We start from the raw sequence: 15,755 nt of genomic DNA, 5'->3' as shown, positions 1-15,755 counted from the left end.
AGCTGTGGGTACTTAGCAACGGGGGGAGGGGCTCAGAGATGGGGGGACACAGGAGGAAATGTGGGTACCAAGCAACAGAGGGAAGGAGGTGCCTAGCAACGAGGGGGACTCAGAAGTGGAGAGGTAGTCCTGGAGGATCTGTGGGTGTCTGGCAACGGGGGAGGACCCTAGCAACGGGGGAGGACCCTAGCAACGATGGGAAGTGGGACAGGGAGAAAGTGGGTTTTGGGAGGCGCGCGGGAAGAGCTATGGCTTCCTAGCAACAAGAAAGGGAACCCGGAGAAACAGGGGAAGCTATTAACCGGGGGAGGAAGTCTTTGGTGGGTGAGAGTCTTAGAGTGGACACTGCAGGAATGTGAGGGCCTGGCAAAGCCGAGGTAAAAGCAGGAACGACAGTCCCACAACTACTGGAATAATCACTCCTCTCCCCCTACTAGGCAATGTGGCTCGAGGTGGGGGGCCTATTGCGGGGCGCCTGTGGACACCTTGGTCGGACTGTTCTGCCGTGTGGGGCCCTGGGGCCTGGGCCCCACTGGTGGGTAAGAGCCTGGGGAGGGGTCTCCCAGGGGAAGAGGCTGAGGGAGGCTTCAGGGCTAAAAGGGCAGGGAGGGAGTCCAAAAGCACCAGCAAAGCCCATATCCTCCACCCTTACCAAAGTCCACCTCTCTTGCAGGGGCCATGTGGGCGTTCTCAGGCCCAAAAGTTACATCAGGATGGCCCTGGCAGAGGCTTGGGTGAGGAGGACATTCGCAGGGCACGGGAGGCCCGGCTCAGGAAGTCACCCCGACCCCAGGTATCATTACCAACCCACCTAGCAACACCCCATGAACTCTGAGCTCCGGGAAGAGTGTGGCAGTAGTTTGGTGTACTCCCTGTGTCCTGTGCCCACCTTCCCACCCTCAAACTTTCTCCCATTTCCCAGCTGAGTGGACGCTCTCGAGAACGCAAGGTGCCGGCATCCCGTATCAGCCGCTTGGCCAACTTTGGGGGTAGGTGTGACTGGGGGAGATTGTGACCTAGATCGGAGGAGACAACAGTTACAAAATGAAACAAGGGAGAGGGTGAATCAGAGACAGACAGAAAGAGGATCAAGGTAAATACCTGCCAAAGGAAGAGAGAGAAATGGAACATTTGCCGAGAACTCAGAATGTGCGAGGGCCCATACCCATCTGCTCTCTTTGCACCGAATCCATGAGCATTTATTTCCATTCTATAGATGAGGAAATGGCAGCTACAGGAGGTGAAGTGACAGGATTGTTCAAACTTCAGGTCACACTTTGCATGAAATAAGTTAGTGGGTTTCATTGCATTAAGAAGACTGGAATGGAAAATTTGAGACTAGAAGGAAAATCTTGTTTATGAAACATTATATATATGTATATGTTGGTCTCTACTGGTTATAGTACAGATGTCTTTTTTCCTGTGGATCATGGTTCAAGGTTTAAAGATACCTATTCATAGCATGAAGAGGGAAACCAATGTACAGGCTCAAACTTTAACACCAGGCTGCCTAGGACTCAAGGGGTGATTCTGCCCCGTCCTCACTTTGTGACTGTGGCAGCCACTTGTCTTGATTTTCTTTTCTGTAAAATGGAAGTTCTTCTATAAAACTTTCCTCACAAGGGTGTGAGGACAAAATGATTTCATGCCTGAGAGGCACGAATGGTTCCTGGTGTTTTGAAAATGCTCCAAAAATGCCATTCTGACTACTTACAGCAGTGGTCACAGTGAGAGAGACAGAGAGTAAGGGACACAGAGACAGAAGAGGCAGAGGAAATCAGAGTTGGGGAGATAACATCAAATAGAGTAACAGAAAGAGGCCTAGACAGATGTAGCAGGTAGAGGGAAGGGGAGAGGTAGAGAAAAGTTGCCTTAGAAAAAGGAGAGGTGAGCATGATGACAAGGAGGTGAGGACAGAGAAAGAGGCATCATAGGGAGACAGAGAGCCCCAGGGGTGATCATTTCAGGGCCTCTTATCCTTAGCTGCATGCATACTAGAGTCATCTGGGGTACTTAAGAAATTCAGGTTTCCGGGCCTCATCTCAGGCCTGGAACCTCTGCATTCGGGCCTGAGCAATAATATATTTATAAAAGCTTCTCAAATGACTGCAGTGTGTAGCAGGAGAGAGGGATGCCTGGTGAGAGGGCTAGAGAAAGGGGGAGATCCCCCCTTTAAAGGAACCCCAAGCAGGGAGAGAACAAGTGAGAGGAGGCTGAGTTGGGAACAGAGAGAGTTGGCCTCAAAGAATTGGGAGACAGGTGTGTTTGGGTGGGGGTGGGGTGCGGAGAGAGCCCAGGGCCGGAGGGTGCTCAGCCTCCTCTCTCACTCCAGGATTGGCCGTGGGCCTGGGGCTAGGAGCGCTGGCTGAGCTGGCCAAGAAGTCTCTGCCAGGAGGACGTCTACAGTCAGGTGAGTGAGCCACTCTGACTGCCTTCAAATCCAGCGTGGTGACCTGGGGCAAGTGGCAACACCTCTCAGAGCCCCAGTTTCTTTTGGTGGAAAATAGAGGTGATGATAATATACCTGCCTCTTAGAATCACTGTGAAAAGTTCAGAACAGGGCTGAGCAGGGATCAGGGTTGTGAGGGATGGAAGCATATCTTGGGAGAAATAAAAAAATTAAACGCTCAGAAGTTGAATTCCTAACTGAAAAGGAGAGGAAAACTGAAAATAGGTCTGTGTATACCAAAGATGGGCGAAAATGTGAGGAGATAAACATGTGTGTAAGATTCCTTACTAAGATAGTGTCTTGAAGCAATACTGGCTCTGAATATTCAGATTAAAGAGATGCAAGAGACATTAACTGACAAATGGCACAGTGTGCACTGTGTTGGATGTCAGTTTAAAAAAAAAGTGCCAAAGACCGGGGGACAATGGGGGGAATCTGAACGTGGGCTGGGTAGTAGATATTAGGGGGTGAGTGTTAATTTTCCTAGGTGTGATTATGATGCTGTGATTGTGTAGGGGAATATCCTTATTGGTAGCAGAGCTTGAGTGCAACTGCCTGCAAGTGGGTCAGCATAAAATAATAATAGTAAGTGTTTGGGTACAGACACAGATGAAGCCGATGAAGCAGAAGGTTACACTGTTGGATTGGGTGCGTGGGTGCTCATGGTATCACGCAGGCAACTTTTCTGTCTGTTTGGATTTTCTTTAAAATAGAAAGTTGGGGTTTGGAGGGTTAGACTTTAGGGTAAGATGAACCTAGATCTGTACCCTGCTCCGCTACTTTTATGCTGTGTGACCCAGGGCCAGGCACTAACCCTCTCTGAATCTCCTGCTTCCTCATTTGAAAGGTTAAAAAAAGCATCTAAGTTAATTGTGGGGATACAGCCAGAGGATCCCCAAAGACACTCAGAATTCTTCCCAGCTCATGGTGAACCTTTAGTAAAGCGCTCAATAGGTTTTAAAGTAAAAGGTATAAAGGCTTTATTGAATATGAATGTAATTTGCATGTGGAACTATGTATGCCTCAGAAGCCAGCAGCTTGGTTCATTTGCACAAAGTAGACACGTCTGTGCACTCTGCTGAAGACCCCTTAGAACAGCGGTTCTTAAGCTTTTGGTGTTAGCATCCCTGGACACTCTTAAAACCAAGGAATGGATGGATGAAACGTGTCCTAGCCCTGCAATGGGAGATCACTGGCCATAAACAGGAAGGAAGCGTTGATCCTTTCTGCAGTGCGGGGGAATGTTGAAACACGTTGCCGAGTGAAAGAAGCCAGGCCCAGATGGCCACATACTGTCTGATCTGTTTATTTGGATTGTCCAGCAGAGGGGAATGTATAGAGACAAAAAGTAGGTTAGTAGTGTCCAGACTGGGAGTGTGGGGGCAGAGGGGGGCAGGTTGGGGGGATGGGAGTGGCTGCTGATAGGCACAGAGTTTCTTTTGGGAGTGATGAAAACATTCTAAAGTTGGGGATAGAGGCACACTCAGAGAGACTAAAGGCATTCAACCATCTACCTCAACAGGGTAAATTATATGGGATGTAAATTACATCTCACTAAAACTTAAAAAACAGGGATACATACATATATATATATATACACACACACACACATATATATATATATATCCCACACAAACAAGCTCTTTGTCCATATATATATATAATAAATATATGGATATTTACTGTATTAGAGATGAAAACTGGGACTTTTTAAAACAGAAGAATACAAGTACACACAGGCTATCAGAGAAGTGACATCAACACGGACTAAGGAACTTCTGGAAAACTACTCTGAACATTTGTGGGAGAATGAGAATAAAAAAGAGGCAAATAATATTGATATTAATATGAAAATATTTTTGATCTCATAGACCCTCCTGAAAGGTCTCAGGGACCCTCAGGGGTCCCCCTGGCTGCCCTAGGTTTCTGCCTTCTCCAGAAGCTCTTCTCATGCCCTTTTCTGGTCACGCCTCTGTGCCCCCAAGGTGTCTCTGCTTCTGACACCCAAGATTGCTGTTTGTGCTTCACAGCAGTGTGGACAGTTTCTTTTGTATGTGTGGCTTCTTTTGTTCAATGTGATATTTGAGAGCTGCATCCACTTCGCTGTGCGTAGATAAAGGCTGTTTACTGGTGCTGCGGGAGTCACTGTGATGATTCCTTGGTGCCTTTGTTCATTCTCTTGGTGGCCATTTGGGTTGTTTACAGCTCGGGCCTGGTATGAACAGGGTTCTGTGAACCTCCTTGGGATAACTGTGCTGGGCATATTTACGTGTTTCTTGTGGTACTTTACTGAGAAGCATTGCATTGAGTACAGGCATGTACTTTAGAGGCTTACTAGCTGCTCTCCAGAGAGCTTGGGGCTGGCATTCCAACTGCTCCATGTCCTTAGTCCTTGCCAACACTTGATATTGTCTTTTCCATCTTAGTCCTCTGGAGGGCATACAGTGGTGTTACAATGGCTATTTTTGTGGCTACCACACTAATGGTTATTCTCTCCACCCCAGAAGGTGGCTCCCTCCCAGGTGCCAGCCCTTTCCTGTCAGAGGCCAATGCTGAGCGCATCGTGCAGACCTTGTGTACAGTTCGGGGGGCCGCCCTCAAGGTTGGCCAAATGCTCAGCATCCAGGGTATGGCAAGATCCTCGACTCATAACCCCTGACCTCACTTCCACCCCACCCCACATTTTAACCTCCCCCAACTGCAGATACACCCATGGGGGTCCTTCCTCCCCTCCTCCCTCACTGCCTCCCTCACACTGCTGTTTCCCAAGACAACAGCTTCATCAGCCCCCAGCTACAGCGCATCTTTGAGCGAGTGCGCCAGAGTGCCGACTTCATGCCCCGCTGGCAGATGCTGGTGAGTGCCCCTGGGGGTGGGCAGTGAGGGGCATGATCATGCCTGATCTGCCTGGCTCTCCTCCCTGCCTAATGCCACGCCTCAGTTCCCCTTCTATAAAATGAGGAGCACCAGAACTCACCCTAGGTAGGACTGTGATGATTAACCAAATGGTGCAGGGCACTCAGCCCCACTGGCAGCTCAGGGCAGGTATAAATTAGTACATGTTATGCCCAGAGAACGGCCCCTGATATACTGTGAGTGACATGCAAGAGTTAGCTGTTATTATTACGGTTTTTTTTTTTTAATTAACGGAGATCTTGCCTGTAAATAGGTTGGCACAGCGCCTGGCACTGAGTAAGTGCCCAAGACATGAGCTGTTCTTCTAATCAGTGGGTAAGGATATGGGATAGGGATCCAGCCACCTGCTTTCCTTCTGGTGCTTCTGCCACGTGACCCTGTGCAGTTACTGCCCCTCTCTCAGTCACTCTGAACAGGACCTGGCCCACCGGAAGCTTCTCTTAGTTTTACCTCTTCTTCATCACATATTACTCACATTAATAATATGAGTATAATAAAGGCTTATTATTTATCTGTATATAATGGCAAACCCCAACAACAGCCTGCACAGCCTCGGGAGTCCAGGCTTGGCAAGTGCAAGTTGGGAGGAGGGCTCAGAGTCCACCAGGGCTGGCCTGGTCATCATGGCCAAGAGACTTTCCTCTGAGCCTCCGTTTCCTCATCTGTAAAATGGGGTAGCAGCCAAGGGCATGGCCAGGCCTGGCGCTGGGTGAGCACTGAGGTTAACATGTAGAACGCTCAGCACAGTAAATAAACTCAAGGCCCATGTCCTTGACAGTGATCATTACTTTCTCCCCAGAAAGTTCTCGAGGAGGAGCTGGGCAAGGACTGGCAGGCCAAGGTGGCCTCTTTGGAGGAGGTGCCCTTTGCTGCTGCCTCCATCGGGCAAGTGCACCAGGGCGTGCTGAGGGACGGGACAGAGGTGGCCGTGAAGATCCAGGTGAGAGGGAAGGAGGGCGGGCTGGGTGGGCAACCTGCTGTCCCGAAGGAGTGACGTCCATCCTTCCGCTGGCCCTCACAGTACCCAGGTGTTGCCCAGAGCATCCAGAGTGACGTGCAGAACCTGCTGGCAGTGCTCAAGATGAGTGTGGCCCTGCCAGAGGGTGAGGCCCCACTCATCCCTAAGGGAGGGAGGGAGGGGTGCCCTGAAGAAAGAAAGTGGGGCCCTTTGGGGGAGTAGGGGCAGAGCATGCCTCTGTGTGTGTATGTGGTGGGGGCGGCGGGGGTATAAGTCTATGTGTTTGAGACAGAGAGAAGGGATGCCTGGCCGGGAGAGCCAGAGAGTGCGAGCATCTGTGGAAAGATGAACTTAGAGGTGATGACAGAGACACTGAGAGATAGAAGCCCAGCTGGAAATCTAGAAACAGACATGGAGGGTGTGCTAAAAAGAGCCAAGCAGGAAGGCAGTGGGAGTGGGACTGAGTCTGTTACAGCACATGAGACAGCACCTGAGAAGGGTGGACTGGGTGAGGTGGGTGGGGGGATGCCTGTGTGTGTGAAAGAGCCAGAGAGAGGGGCCTCCCTGGTGGCACAGGGATTAAAAGTCCCAGCACCATGAAGCTGTCTGCAGCCGGTGCAGCCTGAGTTCCACCCCTGGCCAGGGAGCTGACCCACATGGCGCAGCAGACCTCTCCTGTCTCACCCACTGCTCCTCTCAACAGTGTATTTCAGTAGATCTGCCTGTTCTGTTCCCCACTCTGTCTCTAGTGAATCCTCTCACACACACCCCACACCTCTGGCCTGTCCCCCAGTTCTTCTATGCATAAATAAGTAAAAAGGGCCTCCCTGGTGGCGCAGTGGTTGAGCGCTGGGTTGCGAAGCTGCCCACAACCTCTGCAGCGCCGGTTCGATTCCCGGCTGCTCCCCTGCCACCGAGGAGGGTCCCGCATGGTGCGCAGACCTCTCCTGCCGCCCGCTGCTCCTCTCAGCAGTGTACTTCGGTCCTTCTGCCTGCTCTGCTCCCCGTTCTGGGCTCTGGTGAATTCTCTCACCCTCCCGCGCTTCTGACTATACCCAGTGCTTGTATAAATAAACAAATCTTAAAAAAAAAATAAAATAAAATAAGTAAAAATAAATCTTAAAAAAAATAAGTGAGAAAGAAAGCAAGGACAAAGGGGCAGTGGAAGGCAGCCCTAGAAGATTCAGAGACAGAAAACAGTGTGAATGAGTGTGGCAGAGCTAGGGTAGGTGGTGTGTGTGCCTGTGAAAGAGACAGACCCCCCAGGAGAGGCTGCAGACAGAGGAAGTGTCTGGACAGAGAGTGACAGACTGACGGGCAGGAGCAGGCATCATGTCTGAGGGGCCGGGGCGGGCAGCTGTGCTCTCCCTGCTGACATGGCTGCCCCCTCAGGCCTGTTTGCTGAGCAGAGCCTGCAGGCCTTGCAGCAGGAGCTGGCCTGGGAGTGTGACTACCTTCGTGAGGCAGCTTGTGCCCAGAACTTCAGGTAAGCTGAGCCCCCTGCAGGCCCCTGGCGAATCCTTTCTCCCCACCTTTTCTCCTTCCTCTCTCCCAGTCTGTGGGAAGTAGATGCCGCCTCAGCCTCTGACAGTTGGAGTCCTGGGCTGGCGCTGGCAACTCTTCTCTTTCATTAGTTGCTCACCCTCCATTCGCTCATGGCTTCTTTTAGCCCCGTGAGCTTGGACAGATCACGTCCTCTCTTTAGGCATCAGTTATTGCATCTATGAAGTGGGTCCCCGTATGTAACCACAGCAGTGGGACATGTCAACAGGTATTTAATGACAGAAGATACTGTGACACCCACTGACAAAGACTAAGCTATATGACAGTGTCAAGAGTTGGAGACCCCAGGGCTCCAGGGCACCCCTTATACACTGTAGGCAGGAGGAGACTGACATAAGCATTTTGGGGAACAGTTTGGCATCACTGAATAAGCCTTGATATTCACGGGCAACCCAACAGTTATCCTCCTTGCTAAATACTCGAGGGACACTCATACCAGTATACACCTTTAGACTTTCCCAGAATGCGCAGAGAAGCAATAGCCCCAAACTGGAAACAACTGAAATCTATCAAATTCATCCAGGAGGGCGGATAACTAAATTCTGGTATATTCACAAGTGGAATATCATACAGCAGTGAAGATGAATGTGCAGCTCCATGGAATGATGTTGCTTCTGAGAAGCATCAAGACAGGAGCACTTACGTACACCCCAGTGGGATTCTTCACAGTGTGGCCCACGTGCTGCTTCTAGTATGCTTTGTAGATACAGAATGAGAGAAAGTGCAACTGATAGCAGTGGTTAGGGATATGGGCCCTGGACTCAGAGTGGGACCTTATCCCTGGTCAGCCCTTAACAGACAGTGTGGCCTCCCCTTCTGTAGGCCAATGAGAATTAAAGGGAACAAGGACAGAAATGCAAGCCCCAGGCTAGACCTTGGGGGACGGTGCAAGGTGGGATTTTCCCTCCTCCAGGATCTACCTTTACACTGAGAATAAAACCCATGTCATTCCCCAGCCCCTTCCCAGGTCCCTGCCCCCCCTCACTACAGCTGTCCCAGATCCCCACCAAGCGGTCTCACTTAGGTTCTTTGCCTTCCGAATCTTGCATTGACACACTTATCTCTATCTAATACTCGTCTGCTTGTTTGGGGAGTGTGGTCTCTGGGGTGTGGGGGGCAGACCCAGGGCTCATCCACGGCTCTGTCCCCGGCATCATCCAGCAAAGGGACAGACGCTGAGCATATGTCCATTTATTAGCCAGTGTTTTGAGTAATGCCCCCAGGGAGTGGCCAGTGAGAAATGCTGTGGACTCAGAAATCTTTATATTAGTGACTCTTTTTTGGATGTACTAATGAGTTGATGAAAAAGTTAATGCTCATCCAGCTGAATGTCTCCAGCTCCTCCTGGGGCAACCAGAAGCCACAGCTGTGTTTCAGATAAGGACGTGGTAACTAGGTCTCCAGCAGCAGTCAGTTTAGGAGCAGGCACAGAGTACGCGCTACAGAGATATTTGTTGAATAAATGAGTGAGTGAATGAATGAAATTTCTGAGTGAATGTCAGACCAGACAGGTATTGACCATCACTCAGGGCAGACAGACAAGAGGCGCTGGAGCCTCTCAGAGGAGGTCTGCAGCTGGGCCACAGGGTCCTGAGGCACCTCATCCTGTTCTTTCCCCTTCTGCCCTAGGCAGCTGTTAGCAGATGACCCCTTCTTCCGGGTGCCAGCTGTGATTACAGAGCTTTGCACGACCCGAGTGCTGGGCATGGAGCTGGCCGGAGGGGTCCCCTTGGACCAGTGCCAAGGCCTGAGCCAGGATATTCGGAACCAGGTATGTGGTCTTGTGAGGCAGTAGGAGGGAGCTGCACCGGGGTGGGACTGGCAGGACATGGTCCCTCTCAGACCAGAGAGGGCTTAACAGGGGCAGGTCACGTGGAGATGCCTGTTATTCCTTCTGTCCCCCTCAGATTTGCTTCCAGCTCCTGAGGCTGTGTCTGCGGGAACTGTTTGAGTTCCGATTCATGCAGACAGACCCCAACTGGGCCAACTTCCTGTATGATGCCTCCAGCCACCAGGTTGGTTTCTTGTGGTGCATGTCGGGTACATTAACTGCTGTAACAAATATCTCCCCATATTTCACATGCTCAACCCAACAATAGTTTAATACCCACACAGCAAACTGGTGGTTCTCTTCCAGGCAGTGATTCAGGGACCAAAGTGCTTTCCCCTAGACCCTGCTGTGTTCTGCTTCAAGTGGGAGGGGAGACTGAGATTGAGAGGATAACTCCTTGCCTAACTGCTTTGGCCAGAAGAGATATGTCATATTTACCAGCCCATCAATGAGAACAGGTCATGTGGCCTATCTAGCTGCAAAGGATGCTAGAAAATGGAGTCCTTGTCTAGACAGTGGCTTCCTGGTAGCAGTGTGACAGTATGAAGAGGAAGCACAACTTTTGGGGGGCAGTTAGTCATCACTACCACAGGTGCATTCATTTAAAACACACCCCCTGACAACAACGAAAAGACATTCCTGATCCTCACCTCCTCAGAGTTCCCAGTCCAGGGAGGGTGGGAAGGTTCCACCAGACAATGATGACCTAGAGCAGTTAGTCCAGGGAGTAGCACAGGCCACAGTGTTACTGATGGGGGAGGCACAGGCAGAGCATCAGGCTGGCACAGGGGAGGAACAGGGGGCTGGAGGAAGCCAGGGGAAGGACTTACTCATTTTGGGGTAGGGCCAAGAAAGTCTCCTTGAAGGAAATACCATTAAAGATGAAACCAGGAAGATGAACCAGCAACTACATAGAAAGCAGCGAAGGGCATCCCAGCAGAGGACCCTCACCCCAAAGGCCTTGTCTAAGAATTTAGACTGAAAGACTAAATTGCCGAATGTCTCTCCAGAGTGGTCTGTGCCCATCTGTCCCTGGAGGATCTTTCTGAAACACAAGCCTGGCTAAGCTATCCCTTCCAAGCTGCCCACACCCTCTGGGTCAAGTGTGAGACCTATTTGGAGTTGGGATGGGTCTCCCCTGCATCTCCAGTTTCAGTCCCTTGCCACCCACAGCTCCCCAAATGTACACATACCCCACAACCCCTCTCAGGCTCACACCCCAGGGAGGTGTTTTTCTAACTCTAGAAGAGGGGGTATTGGTGGTGGTGATAGGGGTCCTGATATCAGTCTTTTGGGTCTCAGTAGCTTTTGTTTGTTTTAATGGCATAAAATACAAAATATCAGCATGTCGCTGACGGGAGGGATTCCTATTTTGGGACCTGTTTGCTTGACACTTGACACTCAACATAATGTGTATTTCTCACCGTGGGTTGTGATTGATAGTTCAAGCTCCATGAATCTAGAGAAACTCTTCCTTGTTCATCAAGCCCTGTTCTAAATAGCAAAACCCAGAAACAACCCCATGTCCGTCAAGCAGGTAAATGCACTGTGATGTATTTATGTAACCAAGTCCTTCCATCACAGTGAAGAAATGAAGGAATAAGCAAGTGCTTCACAGAGCGAGGGGGTAAACACAAAGCCATGTCAACCCCAAAGAGCCAGTTGGGGGATAATACCATAAATACCATAATACCGATAATACCGCAAATACCATTTATGTGGAATTTTAAAAGAAGCGAAATAGTACTATGTATTGTTTATGGTTGTGCACATATAGAAAGTATAGAAACACAGGGATCTCAGGAAGCAATAAGGTAATAATAATTCGAGGGTAGTGGTGACCCTGGAATAGAAGATGGGGCTGCAATCTGGGTTGGCAAGGCTGGGTTGGCAATAGTATTTCATATTTTGTGCCAGTGGTTGGACCTGTGGGTGTTCATTTTACTTTTCCATATACTTTGTTATTGTCTGGAATTTTTTTCTGTGCCTAAAGCATGTTGTTATAAAAACAAGGACCAAAAAAATAAAAGCTCTGCAGTTTCATGTGGAGTGCGTTGGAAGTATGGAGGCTGGAGGCCAGGGAGGTCACCAGCTGGAGACTCTGCAGGATGGGCAGGGTGTGGGGAGGGAGAGATGGCCCAGGCTGCCCCCACAGAAAATGGGCACGTGGGTGAACTCCCAGCATTCCCTTCACCATGCCCCATTCCCAGGTGACCCTGCTGGACTTTGGTGCGAGCCGGGAATTTGGGACTGAATTCACAGATCATTACATTGAGGTGAGTCTCCTCTATTTGGGGGTCTCTGAAGGGCCAAGGCTCAAGCCAGATCCTGAGGCAAGGGTGAGAAGGAAAATACAGTATCTAGAACTAAGAAGCCATAGGCAATAGTAACAGCAACAGCCAGCAAATAGCAAGCACTTAATACAGTAATTCCTCACTTAACCTAAAGCTGCTGCTTGAAGTGAAACAGTGTAAGGGGGTTAACACCTGCTGTTGAACTTGACTGTCATCTGAGGCCCTGCCACACTCTGTTTTAAGAGCTGCACATGGGGTAGCTGATCTCAGCTACATAACTGTAAGGACTGTTTTTTGCCACATTTTACAGATGAAGCGTCTGGAGCTAGAGAAGTTAGGTAATTTGCCCAAGATCACAGCAGACCTGGGCTCACTCATGCTGCTAATCCCTCTTAAGAGAAAGACCCGCAGTGGCCATCGTGTCACATCCCCATGTCCCACCCTGTCCAGGGTTTGGTGTCCAGGCTTGCACTCAGGTACTTCCTCGCAGCTTTTACCTTAGGAAGTGCTTCCTCACCAACATGGCCTGCCCATGCCTCCGGCCCCTGCCTCCCACCATCCCTCCTACCCAGCATGGTCAATTCCCCTCAGAGGCCATAGAGAACACTATCTTGTTAACTTGTTGAGATGGGTCCTTTGAGCTGGGGATAATTGTTAATTCACACGTCAGGCCCCTCTTCTGTTCTGAACAATTCTGGGACAACAGAGCTCTCAAATGGTGTGGGGGTGGCCAACAGGTGCCCAGAGTGGTCAGGGATGGGGTGGGGGAGGCAAAAGAGACCATGGACCCTCAAAGAAAGAGTCTGGCCCAGCCGAGGAGGTCAGGGAAGACTTCCTGGAAGAGTCATCATCTGAGTTAAGACCGGAAGGATGAGACCAGACAGAAGCAGCTCGAAGGGCAGTCCAGATAGACATGTGCAAAGTTGCTTCTTAAACTTTAATGTGCATGTGGTACCCACTTCCCCCACCCCATGGTCCTGTTAAAATGCAGATTCTGGTCCCGAGTTAGACACTGCATTTCTAACAGTCGCAGGTAAGGCCAGAGCTACTTGAGCAGGGATCACACTTTGGGTAATAGGTCTTAGCAAGTCAAGAGGAAGTTCATGGGCTGACAGGGCAGGTGGGCGAAGTGGAGCAAGAGCCAGCAAGGAGGCAGAAGCCAAATCAGTCTGGGTCTTAGAAGCCACGTTGTGCAGCTTGGCTTTATTGGTTACCCTGCGGAGCCACGGAAGGGAGTTGAGCAGGGGAGGGGTGCATTCAGAATTAGAGTTCCCTCTGAATGAGGAGTGGTCTTTAAGACCAGAGGCCTTTAAGACTGGGGGTTGGGAATCCCAGAATGCTGTGGGGTGTCAGTATTCTGATTTGGGGATTAGGGAGTAGTGGGGCTACTCCTAAAATGGAGACAGGAAGGAGGAGCTGGTAATTGCCACATCCCCCCTTCATACACACACAGGCCCCTTCAGGCAGAAAGCCCAAGCCTCTCTGGGTGGTTGGGACATCCGTGCCCTGCACACCCTCAGGCCTATTAAACGTGGTCCTCCTGCCCCCTCCCTAGCCTTTTCCAGTGTAAAAGAGCCCTGTCACATGGCCCCCCAAGGACCACAGGCCTGACAGATGGCCAGACAGGCGCAGGCAGGGGGAGGTGAGACAGAACACAACCGCCAGATTGCTTCTGTATTCCCCCTCCTCCCCAGAAAGGGCACCTCAGTGGCTAAGGGTCTGAGCCAGCTTCCCCGCCTCTCCTGGCTGCTTCCTAGCCTGAACCAGCTTCCTTTTCTGTGAAGCAAGGACCCTGATCTCCACCTCTGAAAGATAAGCTCATAATATTTATGAGCTTTTTCCTACATGCAGCCACCTTTGTCCTTAGGAGGAAGAGTTTCATCATCCCCAATTCACAGATGAAAAAGTGGAGGCCAGAGAGGCAAAGCCTCCTGCTGGGTGTTAGCCAGCAAGGGACAGAACTGGGATGGAGCCCAGGCAGGCCAGCTTTGCCTTTGCTTGTCTGTGTGCCTGCAACCCCTGCCCTCCCTGTGCACTCATGTCTGGAGAGGTGCTTAGCTCTGCACGCTAATTTGCTAAACAAAGATTTATACCCAGGGCTTCCTGAGGGCCACATCCTGTGCCACATGGGACTCAGCCCAACCCAACAGGGATCCCAGCTCTCCCAGGGCCCAAGTCCAGAGTAGGAGGCGGACATCAACTAGGCAGTCGCAGAGGGCCCAGTGGCCACCCTAGAGGCAGTTCTGGGCCACGGTCACCTCCTGGTCCAGTGAGTGAGTGGACACAGGCAGCACTTGCCCTCTATTTTCCTCTGTGCTATTGCCCTCTGGTAGTTTCCTACAGGCTGTGCTTTCCCAACCAGGTCGGCAGAACCCCCGGCCCCCCCCCACCCCCAGGCTCCAGAGCAGGCTTGAGGGAGACAAGCGCCATAGTGAGAGAAAGGTTTCTAGTTAAGAGGGCTTGGGTAGGTGAGAATGGAAGTGGGTGGCAGCGAGGACAGGCTTGTCTCCAGTTCTCCCAACTGACTCCTCCTTGAACCTCACTTGGCCTTTGACCCTATGCTCCCCCCATCTCCCCAGGTTGTGATGGCTGCAGCCAATGGAGACCGTGACCGGGTCCTGCAGAAATCCCGGGACCTCAAATTCCTTACAGGCTTCGAAACCAAGGTTGGCAGACACTGGGGGAGCAGGGGGCTGGTAGCTGTTGGGGAGGCGTGGGGAGCTGCTTGCTTCTGCCTGGGCTCTGTGGAGAAGTAGAGGGAGAGGGGCTGCTTGGCCACTCAGGAGCCCTGGAAGAATGGGCACCACTTATCTGTTCTGGGGGGAGGGAGTAGGGGGCTACTAGTAGGTACCGGGGCTGGGGCTGGAGGCTGCTTACCTGCTCTAGAGAGACTGGGAGCTGTTTGTCTATTGGAGGTTCTGGGAGAAAGCAAAGGGCCATTTGTTTTGGGGAGAGTTGGGGGGCTTGTGTCTCCTAGGGGCTTTGGAAAGCTTAGAGGCTCAGTCTGCTCTTCCAGGCTTTGAGGGCACGTGTTTATACTTGAGACTCTGAGGGAGCTGAGCGCCTCTGGTCTTTTCTGGGTTAAGTGGGGGCTGTGCTTCCATACTGGTGCCTCTGTTCTCCCCACCCCTAGGCCTTCTCTGATGCCCATGTGGAGGCTGTGATGATCCTGGGGGAGCCCTTTGCATCCAGGGGCCCCTATGACTTTGGGGCAGGTGACACTGCCCGCCGAGTGCAGGGCCTCATCCCTGTCCTGCTGCAGCACCGACTCCGCCCGCCCCCTGAGGAGACCTATGCCCTGCACCGCAAGCTGGCAGGGGCTTTCCTGGCCTGTGCCCGCCTCCAAGCCCGCATCGCCTGCCGGGACCTCTTCCAGGACACTTACCACCGCTACTGGGCCAGTCGCCAGGCATAGCCACTGCCCTCAGCCTCCAGATCAGAACGGAGTCCTGTCAGATCCTCGGCCAGCTCCATGGGGGGATTCCAGCTGCACGACGGACCATCACGATAGGATGACCCTTCCCACCCTGCTCCAACGCTGGGGCACCCTTGGGCCTCCCAGTCTTCCTTTCTTGCCCAAGGGCTGGGGAACTTGGGGCTGGAAAACTCCCCAAAGCACACCCCCATGTCCTGTTCTCCCCATTCCAAAGTGTCGTTGGAACCAGTCACCTGTGACGGCCAACAGGGGAGGGGGCTGCAGGTCCTGATTCATGTGGAGGGGGAGCCCCTCACTTCTGCTCGGGT

General features: G+C 51.6%; 1 protein-coding gene across 1 annotated transcript; it reads left to right on the top strand.

The window, feature by feature from the left end:
* Window positions 1-440: 440 nt before the first annotated feature.
* COQ8B (coenzyme Q8B) lies at window positions 441-15,426 on the top strand (the record flags this gene model as incomplete). Its single annotated transcript, XM_084257427.1, has 14 exons — window positions 441-539; window positions 674-793; window positions 923-989; window positions 2,333-2,410; window positions 4,954-5,076; window positions 5,220-5,305; window positions 6,165-6,305; window positions 6,387-6,468; window positions 7,716-7,809; window positions 9,516-9,657; window positions 9,794-9,901; window positions 11,928-11,993; window positions 14,591-14,677; window positions 15,145-15,426. The coding sequence occupies 14 exons, from the start codon at window positions 441-443 to the stop codon at window positions 15,424-15,426; spliced, it is 1,575 nt and encodes a 524-aa protein (XP_084113553.1).
* Window positions 15,427-15,755: the final 329 nt, after the last annotated feature.

Source organism: Talpa europaea (genome assembly GCF_964194135.1).
Source record: "Talpa europaea genome assembly, chromosome: 16".
In the NCBI taxonomy this organism is placed as follows: domain Eukaryota; kingdom Metazoa; phylum Chordata; class Mammalia; order Eulipotyphla; family Talpidae; genus Talpa; species Talpa europaea.
Note: the sequence above shows the minus strand (reverse complement) of the source record. Positions and strands in the feature narration are given on the sequence as shown.